The sequence below is a fragment of the Peromyscus leucopus genome, chromosome 20 (genome assembly GCF_004664715.2).
Source record: "Peromyscus leucopus breed LL Stock chromosome 20, UCI_PerLeu_2.1, whole genome shotgun sequence".
NCBI lineage: Eukaryota > Metazoa > Chordata > Mammalia > Rodentia > Cricetidae > Peromyscus > Peromyscus leucopus.
This window is the reverse complement of record NC_051080.1, coordinates 51,610,025-51,633,796: the sequence shown is the minus strand read 5'-3', so window position 1 is coordinate 51,633,796 and position 23,772 is coordinate 51,610,025. Positions and strand designations below refer to the sequence as shown.

The following is a 23,772-nucleotide window of genomic DNA, read 5'->3' as shown; positions in this document are numbered from 1 at the left end:
GCTTTCCCCTTATCAGAATTCTCCTTGTCTGCTTATCCCACCTATACTTCCTGCCTGGCTACTGGCCAATCAGCTTTTTATTTGTCAACCAATCAGAGCAACACATTCACAGCAGGCACTAAGATCCACAATTAATATATGGGACCTCATAAAACTGAAAAGCTTCTGCTCTGTAAACGACACTATTCTTTAGAACAAAGTGGCAGCATAGAGAATGGAAAAGGATTTTTACCAGCTGCACACCTGATAGAGTGCTATGTTGAGTAGTTTTATGTCAACTTAACACAGCTAAAGTCATCAGGAACCCTCAGTTAAGAAAATGCCTCCATAGGATCGAGCTGTAGGCAAGCATGTAGGGCATTTTCTTAATTAGTGATTGATGGGGGATGGCCCTGCCCATTGTGTGTGATATCATCCCTGGGCTGGTGGACCTGGGTTCTATAAGAAATCAGACTGAGCAAGCCAGTAAGCAATACTTCTTTTAGGCCTCTGCATCAGCTCCTGCCTTCAGGCTCCTGCCCCGCTTGAGTTCCTGTCCTGATTTCCTTTGATGATAAACTGTGATGTGGAAGCATAAGCCAAATAAACCCTTTCCTCCCCCTGTTATGGTGTTTCATCACAGCAGTAGTAACCCAACTAGAAGTAATATTTGAAATACATAAAGAGCTCAAAAAAACTAGGTATCAAGAAAACAGATAACCCAATTGTAAATGGGGATACAGATCTAAATAGAATTCTTAAAAGTGGAAACTCAAATGGCTGAGAAACACTTAAAAAAATGTTCAACATCCTTCATCATCAGGGAAGTGCAAATCAAAATTACTTTGAGATTTTATCTTACACCCATCAGAATGGCCAAGTGACAGTTCATGCTAATAAGGACATGGAATAAAGGAAACATTCATCCATTGCTGGTTAGAGTACAAACTTCTACAGTCAGTATGTAAATCAGTGTGTCAGTTCCTCAGAAAGATGGCAATCTATCCACCTTAAGATCCAGCTACACCACTCTTGGACATATACCCAAAGGATGCTTCATCCTCCCTCACACTTGCTCAACCACATTCATTGCTGCACTGTTCATAATAGCCAGAAACTGGAAACAATCTAGATGTCCTTCAACAGAATGGATAAAGAAAATGATACATTTATAAAATGGTGCATTATTCAGCTGTTTAAAAAAAAGAAAGAAAGAAAGAAATCATTATTTTTGCATGTAAATGGATGGAACTAGAAAAAAATTCATCCTGAGTGAGGTATGCCACAATGAGAAAGAAAGTCCGATAGTAGCTGTGAAGACAGTGATAACCAAGCTACAATCCATAGAGCCACAGAAGTTAGTTTTAGAATAATGGACTAAGAGGGACAGATAGATTTCCTTAGGAATGGGAACTAGGTCACATAGTTATGTATAGATGGTGGAGGATGGAATAGGAAGATCAAGTGGGGAGGGAGATGGGCACAAGCGAGGAAATATGGGGAGAGAGTTAAAATTGAGGGTCACTTAAAGGGCAGCACAGAAACCTAATACAGTAGATGCTTCTTAAAATATATACATATATGGAGGTGATCTAACTAAAAACACCAAATAATGGGGGAGAGAAAGCTCCAACTAGCTCTATCTTTTCACCAAATGAAACTCCTAGTACTGGAATTGGGTTACATCTAATTGAGATATTAGCCAAAGGGAATCCCCAAACAACCCAGACTGTTGCCAAGACCATAGGTTGCTATCTACATATGGACAAAAAGTCCCCGCTGCTGAAGACAATACCTACACAACTCTTTGAACACAGAGAAGTCGAGCTGGTACCCAATTATAGTCTTCACCCAGTGTGCTAATATCTTTTGTACAGGAAGATACTCTGCACTCTGCCAAAGAGAAACATAAACATCAGTCTAGTCACAAACGTTGATCTACAATGATGTTCTGCCTGTTATGCTAGTACAGTGATGACACAAAGCTTGTGGGAGTAGCCACCTAATACCTAATTTGACTTAAAGCCCCCTCACAAGGTTGAACCCATACCTGATACTGCTTGGGTGACCGAGAACCTGAGACTGGTTAGTCATAGTGCAGGGGCATAGGGTAAAACCAAATACTACTATCCTTAAAAAAATAAATATGTAGCCATAAAATGACTCCTAATGACATTCCACTATCCTCATAAATCAGTGCCTTGTTCAACCATCATCAGAGAAGCTTCCCCCTATAGCAGATGGGAACAAATACAGAGACCCACAGCTGGACATTATGCAGAGAGACCTGGGAATGTAGAGCCCTAAAAGGGATGTCTCCATCAAATCCTTCCCCTCAGTGCTCAGGGAACCTTGTGGAAGAGGAGGCTGAAAGAGGGTGAGAGTCATAGGGCATGGAGGACACAGCCCTAAATCAGCATGATCTCACAGAAAACAAGGCCCACTAAATCAACATAATCAAAGTTCATATGATCTCACAGAGACTGAGGCAGCATACACAGGCCTGTACAGGTCTGCCCCGGGTCCTTTTCATATATTTTATGGCTTCCTGTTTTGTGTTTTTATGGATTTCTGAGTGTGCAAATAAGAGGCCTTTGTTTCTTGTGCTTTCTCTTGGGCTCTTCCTTTTGTTTGTTTGTTTTTGTTCAATTCTGTTGTGTTAGTTTTTGTTTTATATCTCATATTTATCTTATTATTATCCCTTAGAAGCCTGTTTGCTTCTGTCTCTCTAATAAGAGACTGAAAGGGAGTAGATCTGGATGGGAGGGGAGGTAGGGAGGAGCTATAAGAGGGAGTGGAAACTAATCAGGAGATATTTTCTACGAAAAAAAATCCATTTTCAATAAAAGGAAAAATAAATGAATATTTAAATAAATAACTAATAAGTAGCTAGCTGTTAGTCTTTTACCCAGTATAACAATCTTAATTAGAAGGTTAGTATATCCATGGTTAATATCTTGAATTTTATGTTGGCCTCCCTCCAGTTTGTACTCTGACTCCTTGTTCTTCCTGCCTCTAGGAGGAAAGCAAGCCTGAGAAGCTTAGTCCCATGTTTTTCAGTGACTACTTTTAAAAACTTTATGTGTGCACATATGTATGAGGGTATGCTCCTCTCTGCAGACACATGTTCAAACTGGAGTTGGATGTTAGCTTGGTGCTCCTCCACCAGGTTTGGTGGCACACACCTTTAACCTCAGAACTTAGAAGGCAGAGGCTGGTGGATCTGTGAATTTGAGGACAGCTGGGTCTACACAGTGAGTTCCAGGACAGCCAGGGCTATGCAGAGAGACGCTGATCCAGAAAAGGAAAATGGTGCTGCTCCATCACTTTCCCACCTTGCTTTTGAGACAAGTTCTCCTGGTAAACCTGAAGCTCAATGTTTTGTCCACAATGAATGGCCAGGAAAAACCTACATCTGCCTGTTTCTGTTTCCCAGTGCTGCGATTGGAGGCACCACTGTGCTGGGATTTGAGCCTAAGTGAGCACAGCTGCTCAGATCCTACTTTTTCCTGAAATTTTATTTGAAATTATCTTGTCTTATTTCCTAACATGGTGACATTATTATTTATATTGTTCAGTGTAGAGATCATGGTACATAGCCTTCATGAATGCTTCTATTTATGTTATAAAAACCATATACAACCACTTTTACTTCTCATCTTTTGAGCTATTTGTGTTATATATTTTATTTCATCATATAAATGACTCATGTTAACGTATTAGCTAAACGGCCACTAAGTAGTATGTTAACTGATCCCTAACTGTTCACTGCTCCTTTTGTCTTCCTGTACATTTCCCCTATAGTGCTGTCTGTTTAATTGCCTCTCTCATTTAAATTCATTTAATAGTTATTTCATGTTAGGGCACAGTGTTTGGTATGTAACTAGAACAATCAGTGTTTATGTGATTAAAAAAAAACTGAAAACAGCAAAGGTGCTTAGTGATGTCTTAATCACATTGTTGCTCTGTCCTCGCCAGTACTCATTTGTTGTGAAATTTCTTCATTTATCTAAAGCAAGGTGTGCATGCACACCTAAGTTCTTAAAAATGCAATTTTGATCATGGAATAGGCTCGCTCCCCCGCCCCATCTTGTCTTCTACCACCTCGTCCATGATACTCCATCAGTACTAAACTAGTGCAGTCCTGAAAAACAGCTGTTAGCATTGGGGCTTTTCTCATCTGGTCACATCCATTTGGCCCATACTCTTAGTCCTCTGTCCGGCTGCTTCCAGGTCTTCATGTAAGTCTCTGTAAATCATTTCTTCATTTGAGCAGCTCTGTATCTTTTTCCTCTGCTGCCTAGGAATAGTCACGCCACCAATGCTCAGATGTGCATGGACCATGACCTCCTTTACCAGAGGCTAGCAGATTTTCTGTTCAGGACTAGATATATCAATCTTAATAGGCTCGTCTTCTGTTATAACTACTTACTTTTTGCTTTCCTTGGGAAAATAAAAATAATTGGGTAAAAAATACAAGTATGACTGCCTTCCAGTAAAACTTTATGTATAAACACAGAGAGTGAGCCAGAAGTGGTTGATGAACTGTTGTTAGCTGACCTGTGGACTAGGCCATGTGTCTTTAATACATTTCTTTGAAACATGGTTGTCATTACATTACTGCATTTGCTACTACTAATTTATTTTGGTTTTAAAATTAATTTAAAGAGTAATAGATTTATATATATATATATACATATATATATATGAAAATCTATATATATATATATAGTTTTGGTTGATTCTCCTTCCTTCTTTACTCCCCTTTTTCTCTCTGTCCCCCTTTTCCTGCTGTAACCTTTCACCCTGGTATTGCCTCATCCATTTTGTTGTATTGTTTTTCCTACTCTCCACTCCCTTAAAGCCTCTTTTTTTTTCTCTTGTCACTTGGACCGTTTCTAGTTTTCTGTCTTTACCCATATTTACTCCCATCTGAAAACACATATTTAACTATTGGAGTCTAGGATCTGTTTATTTACATCTGGGTTATCTTGTTATACAGTATTTTCCAGTTCTATCCATGATGTCATATATGTTATTGTATATGTATTTCACAGTTCTATTGTCCATTCACATTGATGGGCATCTAGCCTGACTCCATTTCCCTGCTAACATGACTAGAACAGTGTTAATGATGGCTGTGCAAATATTTGGGTTTTGTGTATATGTCCCGGCGTGGTGTAGCTGGCTCACATGTTAGTCCTCTAGCTAGTGTTTTGAGAAGACCTTGCAATGGTTTCCATAGTAGCCAAACTGCCACCATCAGTGGCTAAGGATCCTCTCGCCTACATTTTTTCCAGTGTTTGCTTTCCTCACAGTGGCTCCAGGGGTGGCTCTGTGTTTTCATCTGCTCCATATGATTTTTGATTTTAGTTTTGCTGTTGTTGGTAGAAGTTCCTGTCCAAATCAGGCATACAGAATAGCAATCAACTATGATGGCATATGAAACTAATCTAGAACATGATTTTATTTTTACGTAAATCTTAATGGATCATCCCACAGAATGCACTGTTTGAATTCCATGTATAATGGTCATTCCCTTAATTCCAGCCTTTGAATCTGCTGGCAGGAAAACTTACTGGGTAAAAATCACAAGCCTGCATGATCTACAGGTGACATTATATTTCTGAAATAACTACCATACTCTCTATATATTTTTAACTTTTGTCAAATAATTCTTAAATTTTTTATGTCGTGGTCTTTAGAGTATATGATTATCGACTTGAATTGGTGAGTACGGTAAGAAGAGTGAGCCTCTTTAACGTAAAGGAAGAAGAGTGGGCAGTTAATGTAGGCGCTATGATTCCTTTGTCTTTCTTACATCCTTTTTCTTTGTAAAAAGATGATTCAGACTACTTAAATCAAACTGCCTCTTTTAGTCTTGGTCCTCTGAATAGTGTCTCCAAGCAACTTGTATTATGTGCTTAGGATCAGTTTGGCCTACTTTTGACATGTGTATATGCTTCAAAACTTTCCACTGTTATTCATCAGTGACATCATACTTCTTTGTTTCTTCTCTCAGAATTTTCTTAGTAAAGTAGAGGTAGATTGCTCTTGGGAAAATATTTTCAATAAAATCTAGTGGTTCTCTTTGAAGGGGAACATTCCATTAGCATACTATAAAAGACTCATTTCTAACCCTTTTTATTCTGTTTTACTCATTTTACACTATTCAATATTTTTAAAAATCCACATGAATACGTATTCTTAGTTATCTTTAGTTTTTGATATAAATTAACCTCCCCAGTAAAGAAATACTTTTCTTCAAAGATTGACTGAATGCTTCTATATGGTTAGTCAAAAGTAAGTTGATCATATGCCGAAGTGAAGTCCAGCAGTAAGATGTACCATAGTACAGAGGAGGAAATGACAGATGTTGGGGATGCAGTGGTCAGGGTTTCCTGAGTTGATGTCACCTCAACAGAGTTTGGAAGGATGAATTAGAATCTGCCTCATAGGAGCTGGATGTGATGGTGCACACCTGTATTCACATCACTCAGGACATGGAAACAGGAGAATTATAAGTCAGAGGCAAATACATAACAAAACTATCTCTAAACAAAGGAAGGAAAGAAAAGAACTTGCCTTTTAGATTGAGGCAATGAGTATTCTGGCAACATAGAAACACATTGGACAAACAAAGTTAAGGCATAGTGGCTCCCTATAGGCAGTATGTTGAACTGGGAGGGGTGTATGGACAGGATCACAGTTAGAGCCAAAAGCTTGGTTGTTATCAGTTGTCTTGCTGATGACCAGGATTTGGAGTACCATGTCCAACTTAAATCACAAATACTTGATTAGAAATCTGAGGTAAAATTTAATTTCACTGGAAATCTACATAAACATTGTAGCTTGGTCCAAGTATTTTCCTCTGTTGGAAACTTCCACAGGAAACATATAATCAGAAGTTTTCCTGGGTTCTTCTGCAGCTGCTCTCAAATAATCACTCAGAGGCATAATATGAATTATAAATGCTCCACCAATAGCTCAGTCTTATTATTAGGTAACTCTTATATTTAAATTAACCCATATTTCTATTTATGCTTTGCCACGTGGCGATACCTTTATTAGCATGGCATGTTCATCTCCTGCTCCCTCTGCATCTGGCTGGTGACTCCTGACTCCATACTTCTTCCTGTCATCCTTTGTTTGGTCCCCCGGCCTATACTTCTTGTCCAGCTACTGGCCAATCAGCATTTTATTAAACCAATTCAAGTGACAAATCTTTACAGTGTACAAGAGGATTATTCCACAGCAGAAACAAGTTACTTATAATTATATCCAAACCGATTATTTGACATGTAATTGGAGCAAATACCAATACCAATACTTTTGAAATTCATTTTTTTCTGACCTAATTTGTATTATCTATGGGCAACTTAGAGAAAGTGGTTATACTTTTTTTTTTTAGTTTAGTTAGTGCCTTTTCTATTTTCTGCAATATTCCTCTTTTTACTCAATCAAGTTTTAAAAAGAGACTATTATTATAATAGTATATATTTTTAAAAAAGCCATGTTTTAGGGGTTTTGTTTTGTTGCTTTGTTTTTTGCTCCATTAATTCAGCTTCTTTCTTTGATTTTCCAACTCCACTTCACCTCAGAATCATGAGAGTAATTGGCTAACATGGGAACTAATTTCAGGATTCCATTTCCAAAGCCTCTGAATCAGTGTGTTATGACTGACGGTGGTCAGGAAATTTAAAATTTTATCCAGCACTGTAGGTAATTTTCCTGGGGTCCTAGTAGTGACTAAATCTTGAAGCCCAGTGGAATATCATACTTACTATTTTTTCTCATCAACAATAAAATAAATCAGCGAATTCTTTGAACTACTATGTTGACAGCATGTGAAGAATGCAGAGCATTAATTAGACACCAGCTTTTCCCTGTGGCTGGTGTAAATGAGTACCCTTGTTAAATCGGCAAATAGCACCATGGGAAAGTGGAAGGCTCCTTCCTTCCCTAACTATTAGGAGCCAGCAGATGGCAGCAACTCAATATAGCGATAACAGAGAGGCCTCCCACGCCAAGCAAGTTACTGTAGGATTGCAATGTTTAAGCTTTGAGAAATGTCAATGAGGAGAAAGTGTGCTTGGGGCATAGAAAAAGCCTGGAGGGAGAAACATTTTATTTGCTGCTACTGCACAATTTAAGGAAACTTGTTGTTTCTCTGTATTTAGAATACTTCTGTCATAATAGACTTCTGTTTACTTGACAAGCTATCTTGTGTTCTCCAGTAACAAGTATGTCATCTTCTTTGGTGTCTTTAAAATGTAGGCAGTATTTCTTGGATTTCACTTGTAAACATATATTCTGTGGCCATGCCATAGAGAAACAAGTTAGAACTACTTTTCAGCCCAGATCCTTTGGTGCCAGCAGGCTAATTCTAGGCCTGAAGCTTGGCTTATTTTTAACAGTTCAGTTAGGTAATGGGACCTAGTTATTTAAGGTAAAAGAAGAAGATAAAAGAGAGGGGTGAATTTTGAAAATAAAAATGTTTAGTGCAGTATTAAATACTTCATTTTACTTAGACATTAATGAAGCTAAACTGATTATAAACATCTATGCTTAAAGCTTTATAAGAATAGAAATGGAGAAAGCTTAAGAAATGAAGTTAGTTCTTAACAGTGATGGATGCTTTTTTTTGCTTCCTTTTTAAGGAACAAAGTTTTAAATGCTGTTCTAACAGCACTGGTGGGTGGCATCCCTCCTAAGTTCTGCTTGAATATGTTTTTAACCTTGAGTTTCCCTCTAGAGTATAAGTATTAAAAAACAAAACTTCATTCATTCAAAGCTCTATCTCCAGCTGCACCTACAAGGGTCCCAAAATCTAATTTAGATAAATATGTGCTATTTAAGGGCTTATTGACTATTCCTATATAATGCCATCCATCTGTAATATATGAACATTATGACTTATATTACACCTTATTGGTATAGGAGCCAGTATAGCCAAAACTATCATGTTTGGTTAAAGAAAAACTTAATGTGGTAATTGCAGTCAATGTGAATGTTTTAGGGGATGATATTTGGAAATTGCATTGGGACTTGAAGTATTTGTTTAGAAAAATGGTTTCTTTTCTAGAAGATAATGATAAGGGAAAGAAATACTAACCATCCACAGGACTGAGCAGGATTGGAATCTTGGCCTATGGCAGTGGAGTTTCAGTCAGATTTATCCATGTGAACCTCTTCTTAAACTGGAGTTAATGATTCATTGGTTTGGTGATGTTTAAATGAGATGGCCAAAATTGGAACTGCTTCATACTGTAGTCCCTCATTGAGTAGTAAATTTGCCAACACAATTCCAGTCCTGCAAATCAACAGAGAATTATTGCCTCAGAATAATTTTCCCAATATCCTTGAATATGGTTGCCTTACTTTTTGTGAGGAAGGGGAAATGGGTGGAACCTGGAACTGGAGATGTCACTTTCATAAGGCATTATTATGAGGACGCTTTCAAACTGAACTGAATTCTAAGTTGGGAACATTTGGGTTGTTTTTGTTTTATCATTTAACTCAAATGAGGCAGACACTGTGTGTTTTAAATTAGTTAATTTTGGTTTCACATTTATATACTCAGGCATCTTAATTATTCTATTAGATATTGTACCAATTTATCTGATAATTATACTGCTATTAACTTCAGTCATGTGTAGCCATGTATTGAAAAGAAAATGGCCTGAAACACTTACTGGTATATGATTGAACAGTGATTGCCTAGTTCAGTCCTCCTTCTTAATGATGGTTCACTAGAGTAAGTCTGACGGGCCGTGCAGTAAACACCTGCTTTGTGAAATTCTATTTTACTCTGTATTATTAATATTTTTAAATTATCTGTGCTACACAAATAATTTGGAATAGGACAAAAATAGCAACATATTTGAAGCGAAGGAGGAAAATTTGCCTTCTCCCTCATCTCCTTGCCCCCAGTCATACTCCAGTCTTATTTCCCTTCCTGATACCAAGCACTGTTGTGTGTCTGTCTGTAATTTACTGTGAGCTGATGTCTCACATTTGTTTTAGAATGTATGAATTCACAATGAATGTTAAACACATTGTGTCATTTTGTCTTTTTCTTTGTTAGTATCTCATTGAATTTATTATTATATTTTTGTCAGCAATACAAATCTATCTGAGTACATTTAACTGGTATTTGAGATTCCCTAGAGTGGATGTTCTATTTCCTTGCTAGCACTTGCTAGGCAAACAACAGTCACACTGTTGAACAAATTGGATTTGTTACTTCTTACAGTAAGGGAGAACATAAGTGAAGGAGAGCCACAGGGTATCTGGGAGCGTTTAGCATTGGTGGTGGTGAGGTATCTGACTCACATTAGGTGATTTGGAGGGGCAGGGTTTAAAGCAGTGGATGTGTGGGTATGTCATGTCTCACCTAGGAAAGAAGACTGGAATGGAACTCTGGCTATCATTAGTCAGGAAGATGTAGTGGCTCACACTAGTGCACTATAGAATCAGATTTGTAGTGTTGATGTGTTCTTCTGTGCATAGGAGTCCTCATAGAGTGACGTTGTTTTGTCTTGCTCCATTGGAGTTGTTGTGTTTGTCTGATATGAGTGTTCAGTCAAAGAATGCTGTAAGTATTGGACTTTTGTAGGCAAACCAAGACCTGCGCGAGGCTCCCAAGGCAGCTGCACTGTGTCGGGGCTGCTGTTACACTCCATCCCAGTTTTTACTGGCTTAAGTGTCTTTTTCTTTATACTTGAGCTTTATATTATTTGAAATACTATATAAAGTCCTATAGGCTGAGTTATATCAAAGGGTATGTAAAACACCAATAAATTTGATTTCTTTTCATTTTTAATAAGTCTGTACTTATTTTGTCTACCAACAGGGCACCTCAGCCAAGGCTGGCATTGCAAGTCTAATTTTTTTTCTCTCTGCTAATGGTAGAGTATTATTTTACCTTTTTTTTTTTTTTTTTTTTTTTTTTTGGTTTTTCGAGACAGGGTTTCTCTGTGTAGCTTTGCGCCTTTCCTGGGACTCACTTGGTAGCCCAGGCTGGCCTCGAACTCACAGAGATCCGCCTGCCTCTGCCTCCCGAGTGCTGGGATTAAAGGCGTGCGCCACCACCGCCCGGCTATTTTACCTTTTAAAAGCATTTTTAACAGGCTTTGAGGACTCTTGGAGTTTTAAAGACAAGGTGATTTTTATGCAGACATTAGTCCTGTGTTTGTTGTCTTTGGTTCCTATATCTTGCATTTTTGTATGGGCACTCATTGACTACCCTAAAATTATTAAACAGTCCTCTATCAGTTACTTAACTTCTCCTCTAAAGCATTCAGATTAATAGTCCATCTGGAATATTGAATATTTTTGCGTATGTGTCAGGTTTGATTTTTTTCCCCAGAAGTATTAAGCATGCCAGTATCACCTGTTGACCAGTCTGTTTTCTTTTAGTAGAAATACCATGTTGTGTTCTATATGTAGATAGACATGGACATCAGCCTATGGCAAAATTTCTGCTCACTGACCTCCATCTAACTGATTGGATTATCTGATGTTCTTTCCTCTAAAACGTCAGGACTGGAGACCACAATAAGCCAAGTGTTTACTGATGGAGGCTATACTGCACTGTATTTGAGGCATCTCAGTACTGTCATGTAATCCTGTTCCACATGGCTAATACTCAGATTTGATGTTTCTACAACAGTTGTTGGTAGCTATGCTTGCTATTTTTTATTTCTTATGTAATATAACATTACCAAATTTATAAAACATGAGCAAAAAATTAAAGATAGGATTTCATCGATAACTAAGTTTTTTAAAACCTTGTAATTAAAAGAGTATAGATTAAAACAGTTGTAGAATCGAACAAATACAGTGCATAAATTAAGGATTACTTTCCTTCTGTAGGGAACTCTGATAGTTAAAATTTTTTTAAATGAATATAGTCTGTTAGTTTATGAGCACTTGTTTCCTAAATGGTAAATTTTGAATGTATTTTCTCATAAAACATTTTGGTGATTCTTCATATCATAGCTCTATATTATAAAGACAGACATAACTGAAAATTTGTTAATAAAAATCTGAGTTGGTAGTATCTAAATGTAACACTCTCCCCACCACCCCCTAGACAGGGTTTCTCTGTGTAGCCCTAGCTGTCCTGGAACTCACTCTGTAGATCATGCTGGCCTCAAACTCAGAAATCCTCCTGTCTCTGCCTCCTGAGTTCTGGGTTAAAGATATGTTGGTTTGTTTTTCAGGTTTTTTTTTTTTTTTTTTTTTTTTTTTTTTTTTTGCTATAGAACAGTGGTTCCCAACCTGTGGGTCACAACCCCTTTGGGAGTTAGACGATCCTTTCATAGGGGTCACTTAAGACCATTAAAAAACAACAACAAAAACAAAACCCACAGATATTTACATTGCGATTCATAACAGTAGCAAAATTACAGTTATGAAGTAGCAACGAAAATAATTTTATGGTTGGGGGTCACCACAACATGATTAACTGTATTACCAGGTCACAGCATTAGGAAGGTTGAAAAACACTGCTATAGAATATTATCTACAAAGGCATTTGAAAATATAACATGGTATGTAGTTAGTAAATTAGCACTACTGATCATTAACCCTAAAACTAAGAATGAAATTAGATTACTGTATTGTACTAGCTTCTCTTGATAGAATAGTTACAGAGCTCAGTCACTTGAAGCAGTAGACAATGACCATCTCACTCTTTTTGTGGTCAGGAATTCACAAAGTGGTGAAAGTGACTGTCTCCCTTATGATTTCTCAAGGGAAACTTGACGACGGACCTCTAAGGAATGCAATTTCAACATGGTGCTGTTATTGTTGGGAGCCCCGGTTCCTCTCGATGTGGGTCTTTACATTTACTCACTATCTTATCTTCACCAAGCTTGACTGCTAGCCACCTTACAGTGTGTAACCTAAGAAAGAGCAGAGGGTGATGTAAAATGTTTGTGATCTCATCCTAGAGGCTGCGTGCCACCTGTCCCATCTACTGTGTTTTGTTTGTTAAAATCAGTACCGTTCATACGCAAATGAAGGGAAATTGACGCAGCTTTTGAATACAGAAGAATCAGCCGTACTCTAGGTATTTTGTGTGTGTATGCATCAGGAATAGGAAGGATTTTTTAATAATCCTTGGTTTCGTTTTAGGACACTGCCTTAGGAAAACCTCGAGAGGTGTTCCGACTCCCTACAGATTTGACAACATATGACAATCGTCTTTGTGCTTCTATCCATTTCACATCCCCTACCTGGGTTACCTTGTCAGACGGAACTGGAAGATTATATGTCATTGGAACAGGCAACCGTGGAAATAGTCCTGAAAAATGGGAAGTGAGTTGTTTTTTGTTCTTTGTAAGACGTGTGCAGAGTCCAGAAGGCATGTGTAAATTAGATGGAGGAGCCATTTACGTGACTGTGCTGAGTGCTTTGTGAAGCATCCCCCTTTCCATTTATGGTTCTCTTCCCCCGTCCATTCTGTTCAAAAGTTCTGTTATTTCTTTGGTGATGATCATATTTCTCTTTTATAAACCATGCATTTAAAATATGTGTGATTTTTTCCCCCTATAGATTATGTTTAATGAAGAACTTGGGAATCCATTTATTATAATCCATAGTATCTCATTGCTGGAAGGTGAAGAGCACTCAGTAGCTATGCTTCTTCTTCGAATAGAGAAGGAGGAATTGGACATGAAAGGAAGTGGCTTCTATGTTTCTTTAGAGTGGGTCACTGTCAGTAAGAAAAAAGAAGGTAAAGTAAACAAGATTCTGAACCTCTCTGGCTTGCCTTAGCTGGTTGGGGCTTGAAATGGAATACTGCTTGTTTCTTGAGCATTGTGATAAATTATGCTTCTAAAAAAACTATGATATGCTTCTACAACCAATTATGCAGTCTACTTAAAAGAATTACATGAATTGAATTTTGGAGACGTTTACCTAAAAATTCATATATATGAACATGCATATAAATAGCTATTGTGAGACATGAATAAACTTCATCCACACTAGATACAGCACTAACAATGACCAAAGTCACTACAGTGTATAGCTTAGTGAGCCCTAGCATTTACGTTTACGGGGGCTACATACAGGAGCCCCAGTAGATGTGTTATTTGCAGGGCCTGGGTGGTGTACAGGCAGCTACAGCACTGAAGAGCTCACCCCTGCATTGGTAACAAACTCACAGAACTGTCTCCCTGCCCCCCAACTCCCAGCGTGCTCCATTACAGCTCATATTACCTCAGGAGGGCCTTTGAATTTTGTAACTTTGGGGAGTTTCCTGAAAATTGTTTCTTTCACCTGAGTCTTACGAGCCTCTTTTTAAAATGAGGATGTGTCTCAAATTACAGGAAATAACTACCTAATAGCAATAGTAAATTTTTTTTTTTTTTTTTTTTTGGTTTTTTGAGACAGGGTTTCTCTGTGTAGCTTTGTGACTTTCCTGGAGCTCACTTGGTAGCCCAGGCTGGCCTCGAACTCACAGCGATCCGCCTGGCTCTGCTTCCAGAGTGCTGGGATTAAAGGCGTGCGCCACCACCGCCCGGCTGCAATAGTAAATTTTAATCTAACTTAAATACATTTAAATATAAGTACAAAAAGGAAAATGGAGTGAATGCCTTTATTTTGTTCAACCTAGTCTTTTGTTTCTATCTTCCATAAAACTTTCTTATCAATGTATGTCAGACTTCAAGCATGACATTAAAAAGTAGTTTTTTTTGTGTTACTGAGGTTCCTAATGGTGAGTGCCTGCTCTTTGCCATTGCTTAGTTCTTAGTATTTAACGTTCTTGCTCTCAGTCCCTCTCCATTTTTCTCTAATTGCTAGCTAAGAAGAGAGTTTGCTTGTTTTTCTTTGTGTTTGTTTGTTTGTTTTGTTTTTTCCATGTTGACATTGTCCCACTGTTCTTATTCATTACAAAAAAACTTACTGCCAATTACATTGTGCAGTGCAGTAAGGTTTTCTGCATATTTGCTTTCTAAAAGGAATAACTCTGTTAAGAAATGTCTATATTGACATGGAATTGCTTATGCTTAAGCTGAATAAATCTTCTATGTTTGTTTTTCACAGCATTTATCTCCATCTCTATAGGAAAGCAGTAACTACATTTTAGGAGTTGGAAAAAAAAAAAAAAAAAAAAAAAAAAAAAACTGCTTTAAAGGACCAGACGGTAGCCATCCAGTCTGTGTCACAGCTGTCCACCTGTTTTGTTACGACAAGAAAACAGCAGTGGATAGTGTATGAAGGCATGAGTAAGCTGGGCTCTAAAATACTTAGGGACATTAAAGCTTGAGTGACCAGAATTGTTACAGGTATTTAAATATTCTTTTGATTGATTCTCTACCATTTGAAAGAAAAAGTAATGCTTAACCCTCAAACTGTACAAATACAGGAATAGATTCAGCTTTGACTCCTAGGTAGTACTTTGAAGACTGCTACTTAAGGAAACAGTAGAAGTGGTTTTCTGTTTATTTGTCCTTTTTTTTTTTTTTTGTATATGATTTAGCTTCTTAGAGGAGAAATCATCATGCATTTTCCTTCTCCCTGTTCAAGAAACTTGGTTCTGTAGTTGCAGGTCAGTCCATGTTACTTACCTGATGCCTGTAGATTTCACAGCAGCTCTGGCATCACAGCCCCATTCTTCATCTCCTGCCTCATTTGAACAGGCACATTTAGATTTACCTTTCTGTTTTCACCCAGGGTTATTATTTGTGGAACTCAGCAATTCTCTTATTCTTTCTCTGCTCTTTTTAATATCTTACCTTCCCCAATTATTACTAATAGAATTTTTTAAAAAAATATTTTAACCCCCTGCCCATCTCATGTGTGTGTGTGTGTGTGTGTGTGTGTGTGTGTGTGTGTGTGTGTGTGTGTGTGTGTTCAGGTGCATGTAGAGGCCAGATGCAGTCCACCTTGTATTTTGAGATGGTGTTTCTCACTAGTCTGGAACTCACCAAGTAGACTAGACTGGTTGGCAGTAACAACCTGTTCTGCTTCTCTAGTGCATGGCTTTTTAAACGTGCATTCTGGGGACCAATGTCAAATTCTCATGTTTGCAGAGTAAGCACGTAATGGGCTGAGCTGTGTTTCCAGTCCTTTTGATGTTCGAATCTAACAAAACAGAGCAGTATTTTTCTAAACCATGTTGAAGGGAACATAAAATTAATTATATCTTTTTGTCAGTTAAGTTGGAAAATGAAAATGTTTAACATCCCCCAAATACACTAAGAATGCTAAAGCTTCTCAGTTTTATTTAGCAAAATAGAAAATTTAATCATGGAATCTACTGCTTAACACTTACTATTATTTACTTTCCCACACATCATCCTTGGTTTGGGGTCTTGAAAGAAATGTAGGACTGTTTGGTATGCATGTTTGTGTGGATGAAATATAGGAGTTTTTAGTTCATTCATGAAATGACAAGCTGGTTCTTAAATAGTTATGAACTGAATGTGTGGCTATAGGTGAGGATATAGAGTAAAAATAATTACATGTTTTACAGAAGATTGTATTGTTATATTTAATTTATAATAATGAGTTGTTTTTTTAACTACATAGTGTTAAGCTTATAAAAATTAGTAGGAAATTATTTTTTGTTTGCTTGTATGTTTGCATTTCTCATTATTATTTTTAAAATTTTTGTGTAATATATTTTGATCATATTCTTTCCCCTCCCCAAGTCTTTCCATATCCTTCCTACCCAACTTCATGTTCTTTCACTCTCTCATAAAACCAAAAGAACCCTAAAACAAGAAAACAAACTAAACAAAAAAGACAAAAAGCACACAAAAAACACCATATTTGGTGTTTTAAATGTATATTCTGGGGACCAAATTGTTGGTCAACTACTCCTAAGCATGAAGTCTGCACTGAGGTGTGCTTGTATACCCAGTGATACTGCACTGGAGAAAACTGATTTTCATTTTACCGGGAGGTATCAAATGCAAATTACTTCCTAGTTCATAGTGGGACTTTTATACACTTTCACTTATACTTCTTTGTGGTAGAATTTTATCTGGCATGAACTTGTACAAGTCTTGTGTGTGCTGTCACAGTCGCTGTGAGTTCATAGGTGTATTAGCCCTGTTTTGTCTAGATAACTCTACTTCCTTGAAGTCATCCTCAACCTCTGGCCTTTACAATCTTTCCACCTCATTTTCTGCATAGATCCCTGTGGTAGTTTGAATGTAATTGGCCCCCATAAGCTCATAGGGAGTGGCATTATTAGGAGGTGTGGCCTTGTTGGAGGAAGTGTGTCACTGGGGGTGGGATTTGAGGTCTTAAATATACTAAAGCCACGACCAGTGTCTGAGTTCACTTCCTATTGCATTCTGATCACGATGGAGGACTTGGAGCTCCTTCCTTCTCCAGCACCATGTCTGCCTACATGCTGCCATGTCCTGCCATGATGATAAGGGACTAAACCTCTGAACTGTAAACCACCCAGTTAAAATGTTTTCCTTTATAAGAGTTGCCGTGGTCATAGTGTCTCTTTGCAGCTATAGAAATCCTAAAGACAGAAGTTGGTACCAGGGACTGCATTATTGTTGTGATAGGTCTGGCTATGCTTTTGTTTGGAGGAATTTGAACTTTGGGAGTTTGGATTAGAAAGCAGTGGAATGCTTTGAGCACTGCTTAATGGGCCATCCTAGTAGGAGCATGGAAGACAGTGGTGCTGAGTGTGGTTTGAACTGTGGGAGCCTGACTCAAGAGGTTTCAGAGGAGAATGTTAATGTGTGGCTTAGAGATCATTCTTGTGATATTTTGGTGAAGAATGTGTCTGCTTTTTGTCCTTGTCTAAAGAGTCTGCCTGAGACTAAAGTGAATTTTTTTTAAATTAGTTCTATTGGCAGAGGAAATCTCAAAAACAGCCTAGTATGGATTCTGTTGTATGGTTCTTAGTGTTAAATCTAATGAAGATTTATAATGAAAAGGAGCAAGCTGAGCAAGGAAAAATAGAAAGTGTAAAATTTGAGGAGAAAAGGAGCACCAGGAAGTGGAATGGAGCTAAGTCCTGTGTTCAAGGAGATAGACAGATTAAGAAATGGAATAAAGGGAGTGGTAACCTCAGGGCAAGATCCCAACCAGCAAAGTTTTCAATTTGTGGAAAGGAATTAAAGAAAAGCTTACAGCCAGGTATGGTAGTACCCGCCTTTAATCCCAGCACTTGGAACGCAAAGGCAGACAGATCTCTGAGTTTGAGACTAGCAAACTTGTTCTACAGAGCAAGTTCCAGGATAGTGAAGCTTAGGCCATGAAGGTAACCTTCGAAAAAAGAAAGCCAATGAAGATATAATTAAACAAGGGGGCCATATTCCAGCCCAGTAAGCAGCAGAACTCTGCAGCTTCAGCCATGTTCTAGAGTCAAGGATAAAAGAAAGGCATCATGGAATCTTCCTCTGCAGCTAAGGAAAGCCGCTGAGGCCAGGTATGTGTCATAGGTATCCCTGAATGGAGGCCTAGAGAGGCCATTTTCTGTGAGTTGTGAGTTGTAGCCTGGATTGCCTTGGAAACCCCAAGATGTTGGAGAGGCTGGAGTCGTGGGATATCTGCAAAGGAGAGATGCTAACAGGGAGTGGAACCAGCCCAAGAGAAAGAAGTGCGTTGCAGTCAACAAAGCTGAACAGAATTGGAGATCTGAAGAGTAATTTTGATATCAGACATGGAGATGCAGTTTGGAGTTTGCCCAGCTGGTTTTCAGTCTTGCTTTGGTTCAGTATTTCCTCCTTATGCTGTCTTCCCTACTTTTGGAATGGTAATGAATATCCTCTGCAATTATATGTTGGAAGTGTGTGATCTGTTATTTCATTTTTATTTTATAAGGGATTACAGTTGAGAGATTGTGTGAATCTCAGAAGAGACTGAACTTTGGACTTTAAAGCATTGTTAAGACTGTAATAGACCATAGGTCTATTTTGATCTTGGACTAAATGCATTTTACATAATGCTATATTGTTGCAAGCTTATGGGAGCCAGGGAGTGGAATATGGTAGCTTGAATGTAGTTGACCCCCATAAGCTCATAGGGAGTAGCACTATTAGGAAGTGTGGCCTTGTTGGAGTAGGTGAGGCCTTGGAGGAAGTGTGTCACTGAAGGGTTGGACTTTGAGGTCTTATATATGTTCAAGCCATGACCAGTGTCTCAGTTCACTTCCTGTTGCATTCTGATCACAATGGAGGACTCTGAGCTCCTTCTCCAGCACCATGTCTGCCTGCATGCCATAGTGATAATGGATGGACTAAAGCTCTGAACTATAAGCGAGCCCCAAAGAAATGTTTTCCTTTATAAGAATTATCATGGTCACAGGGCGGTGGTGGCGCTCGCCTTTAATCCCACCACTAGGGAGGCAGAGCCAGCAGGATCTCTGTGAGTTCAAGGCCAGCCTGGTCTACAGAGAGAGATCCAGGACAGGCACCAAAACTACATAGAGAAACCCTGTCTTGAAAACAAAAAAACAACAAAAAAAAGAATTACCATGGTCATGGTGTCCCTTCGCAACAATAGAAACCTTAACCAAGACAATCCTTGAGCCATAAAAGGAGAAGTTTGATAGCCATCCCATTTAGGGCTGAGTTCTCCAACATCACTCACTGTCTGCACACTGTCCAGTTGTGGGTCTCTGTGTTAATTCTCTCGTAAGGGTTGATCTGGGTCCCAGCCAACTGTGGGGGCTGTGGGGTTCTGGGTAGAGAGTGGTTCTTTCATCTGAAGTGTTTTGAGTATGTAGAAAACAGTCTGTCTTCATAAGAGAATAAGTTTATTAAAACTTTAAAATTTAGTTAAATTGGTGTTTATTGTAAAGGTTTTAAATTCTGTTATTTCATTATTGATTATAATAATTATGTAGTTCTATCTTGGTATATAAAAATCAATTGCTCTGAAAATATTTCATTTTTAGAAACCCTCTTTATCCTTAGCTAAAACAAGAGAAAAATAGTTCATTCCACGTTTTTCCCCTCGATCTAAGCTAGTGTCTCTTTTCAAAAGGTACCTGTCACATACATGCTGGGAAAGTAGTCAGTCCCTTTGAAGGTCTAGACTTTGTTCTCCAGAGGAAACATGTGCAGGTTAGACATGTGCTGTGTGTGTGTCATTCACTGGGATCAGCCACTTGGAATGTGACTAAGTAACTGAGGTAGTGAGCTTCAAAATGGACTTCCTTTTAACAGCCATTTGCAGCAAGTGGCTGCTGCACTAGACAGTACAATTGAGAGTCAATTTCATCAAAAATTTCAGTATTTTAAAGTAGGACTTGAGGTAGGTAAAATTGTCAGGTGTTTGTGTGTGTGAGAGAGAGAGAGAGAGAGACAGACAGACAGAGAGAAAGAGGGGGGGCAGAGGACAGTTATGGGAGTCAGTTCTCTCCTCCCACCGTGTGGGTCTTGCCCATCAGACTCTTGCCATCAGGCTTGGTGGCAAGAGCCTTTACCCACTGTGCTGCTGCCTTGGTCGCTGTAAGTTGTTGATTTTTTATTCTTACCAAAAGATTTTTTAAAATGTAGCTTTTCATAATACTTATTTTCCTGCAGATAGTAAAAAGTATGAAATTACCAAGCGTCGTGTTCTCCGTGGCAAGTCAGTGCCGCATTATGCTGCTATTGAGCCCAATGGAAACGGTGTAATGATTGTATCCTACAAGTCCTTCAAGTTTATTTCAGTTGATCAGGATCTTGAAGAAAGTATGGATGAAGACAGGTCAGAGAAAATCAAAGGTAATTTAGCCCATCGGGGGAGCTCATGCGTACTTATGTACATAGACATGGATGTCTACTTTGTCCTCCCAGATGCTATGCGTCCCACTAGGGCACAATAGATGCTTACTCTTAATTTTATTTCATATCACCCACCCCCATCTTTTTGGAAGATTCTCCTTGAATGATGTGGACTAGTTTACCTTTATAATTTTGTAATTATCTGGTGTTTTAGAAATTGAAGTTGCTTACATGATTCCTTGTTTAATACTTAATAAATAATGTTTATATTAACAATGGATAAGGCAGTATGATAGTGTTCTTCTAAAATAAGATGTAATATCCATATTCTTGCCTTCATACTAAACTGACAGTTCCTTGAGGGCCGAATCATTGTGTTTCTCAATGTTGAGTGAGTGCATAAAGGTTATGAGGTCATGCCCTGGAATGAAAAGCTCAACAATGGAAGAAGCTTATATTTATAAATAAAGGATATTGTTGTTCCTATCAGAGAATAGTATATTTAACAGAATTATAAAATGTTTGATAGTTGCATATTATTCTTTGCATCTACCTTTTATTTTGAAATAATTAAATTATTTGAAATAAAATTAAGGACTGCAGTGATGATTCAGATGTTAAGAGCACTTGCTGATCTTGCTGACCTGGGTGTGGTACCCAGCACCCACTTGGTGGCTCACAACCATCCTTATCTGCAGTTTCAGGATCTGACATCTTCTGGCTTCTGAGGGCACCAGGCACACATTTACACATACATACATACATACATACATACAGACAGACAGACAGACAAACATATATGCAAGCACACATACATATTAAATAGCAATAAATAAAGCTTTAACATAAAAGTGTCCTCAGTATATTTGTGTACTTTTAAAAAAAATGGATCCTTCAAACCATATTTAAATATACTAATGTAATCAATATTTAAAAGTATTTCCCCAGATTTACAAATGTATGAGCCTCTAGATAGAAAAAGTTGTGCCTTGAGGCCTTCTCTCCTTCCCCCACCTTGTTTACACACACACACACACACACACACACACACACACACACACACACACACACGTTGTTAGACTGGGACTTCTCTCAATGAATTCCCTAACCTTGTTTCATTGGTAAATGTGCTTAAGCCCTTACCAAGTCAGTGCTCATGTATCAAGTCTACACACCCTTAGAACTCATTCACCGAGCAGTTGTGGAGGAAGGAAGGAATGAGAGCCTTGATCACTGAGATGTCTCTATCCATGTTGGGACCAGCACCAATCACAGTCCCGGCAGAGTACTGTATGTGTTTATGTCACTGTAGTTCAGCTGCTAGTTTTCTTGTTGATGCTTCATGTTACATCTTGAATTCTTTTGCAATTTATTTATTATTATTTGTGATTTTTTTCACAATGATAAAGGAAAAGAGACATATTTCAAATTACATATACTTGATTGATTAGCATTTTTTAACACTTCTGAGAATAGAAACTGGTTTCGTTTTCTGTAAACCTCATGGAAAATGGTGTCTGGACTATTTGGTATCATCATAATAAGACAAATAATTATATTTTCTTGTAAAAATGTAAACATAATCTCTAATGGCACAGGATGACACCTCAAGTTTTCCACAGTCAAAAAGGTCTGAAACAGCCTACTGGAGGAGGGCTTTCATAGCAGGTGCAAGCCCCAGGTTTGACCTTCACCAGAAGAAAACAGGGGAAATGTAAATGTTAATGTACTCCCTGTGATGAGGGGATTCAGAAATTCTGCATTTTCTTTAGTCTATTTTCACTAAAAACACATGTTATTTTACAGGTTCCTCTTATCCTCATTGTTTGTCAGAAGTTATCCTTTATGTGATTATATTGAGTTAACTGATAGGTTCACAATTCAGGGAGACTGGTGAGTGTGTGTGTGTGTGTGTGTGCGCGCGCGCGTGCGCGCGCGCTTGCATGTGTTGTAAATAAGAGGGAGAAGAAAGGGAGCGGTAGAGAAAAGCAGATAGTGAAGTAACGCAGTAAGGAATTGCTGTCAGCAGTATTTATGAGTGCCCATCCCTTAATGTGTTGGGTGAGCCTGAAAGAGGAAAATACCATGTGTATTGGTTACAACTCTTTGTGTCAAATTCCTTGACGTCTCGTGTGTTTACAATTGGTGTATGTGTGAGCGGGATTCTGACTAGGAAATATCCTGATTGACTTGGCTAGGTGTTCTCTTAGAAGTCTAAGTTTGTTATGTTGTATCTAATTTTTATTACATAATGCATTCTCTTATTTCCAGTAGAACCTTTGTATTACTGGCAACAAACTGACGATGATTTGACAGTAACAGTAAGGCTTCCAGAAAACTGTACTAAGGAAGATATTCAGATACAGTTTTTGCCTGATAACATCAACATTATGCTGAAGGAAATCCAGGTTTTGGAAGGAAAACTCTATTCATCTATTGATCATGAAAGCAGTACATGGACAATTAAGGAGAATGATAGGTATTTTTGTAGTTTTACATTTGAAATTTTATTTTTTATTTTACTTTTTATTTTTTTCTCTCTACAGTAGTTATATTGAAGATGAATATAATAGTCCACCCATAGTGATGGTTTTTTAGGTAGATTAAAAATGCTGAAACTCCATCGAACAGTAATTGTAGTTAAGAGTAATGACGCTGCTGCACTTACCTGCTTCTCATTACCACCTGTAGATACAGTGATGACAAAAGCTGAGACTATTTGTTTAACTTATACTCTTAAAGCTTTGTGATAGACACAATTTCAAGTTTAATTTACTTATGAAATAATAATATCCCATTCTTTAAAATTTATTTAAAGTGTAAAAAGTTATAGGGTGAGAAGTTTCCCTCCAACTAGTACCCCCAGTCATCGGTGCATCCTCCCCTCTGGCTACTGTTACTAGTTTCCTTCTAGAGGCATTTTCTGTTTATTCTACTAAATGTTTCATTTTGTTTTTAAGAAAAAAAAAAATCTCTGATATATGGCTATACATCTTGTCTTTCCGCATTTGCAAACAATGAGTTTTAGGTCTTTTCCCATTAAGGATACATGATTATTTTCAGTACTTTCTTATGTCTTTGTAAAGTTAAG

General features: G+C 38.0%; 1 protein-coding gene across 2 annotated transcripts in view; it reads left to right on the top strand.

Moving 5' to 3' along the window:
- Nudcd1 (NudC domain containing 1) overlaps positions 1–23,772 on the top strand; it is a 63,538-nt gene that overhangs the window by 15,767 nt on the left and 23,999 nt on the right. Inside the window, exons 3-6 of one of the 2 annotated variants that reach the window (XM_028867946.2) lie at positions 13,123–13,305; positions 13,543–13,723; positions 20,499–20,681; positions 22,953–23,160. In XM_028867946.2, coding sequence (XP_028723779.1) covers positions 13,123–13,305; positions 13,543–13,723; positions 20,499–20,681; positions 22,953–23,160 — 755 coding nt within the window. The remainder of the gene's footprint in view (positions 1–13,122; positions 13,306–13,542; positions 13,724–20,498; positions 20,682–22,952; positions 23,161–23,772) is intronic. The other variant, XM_028867947.2, reaches the window with a different exon arrangement.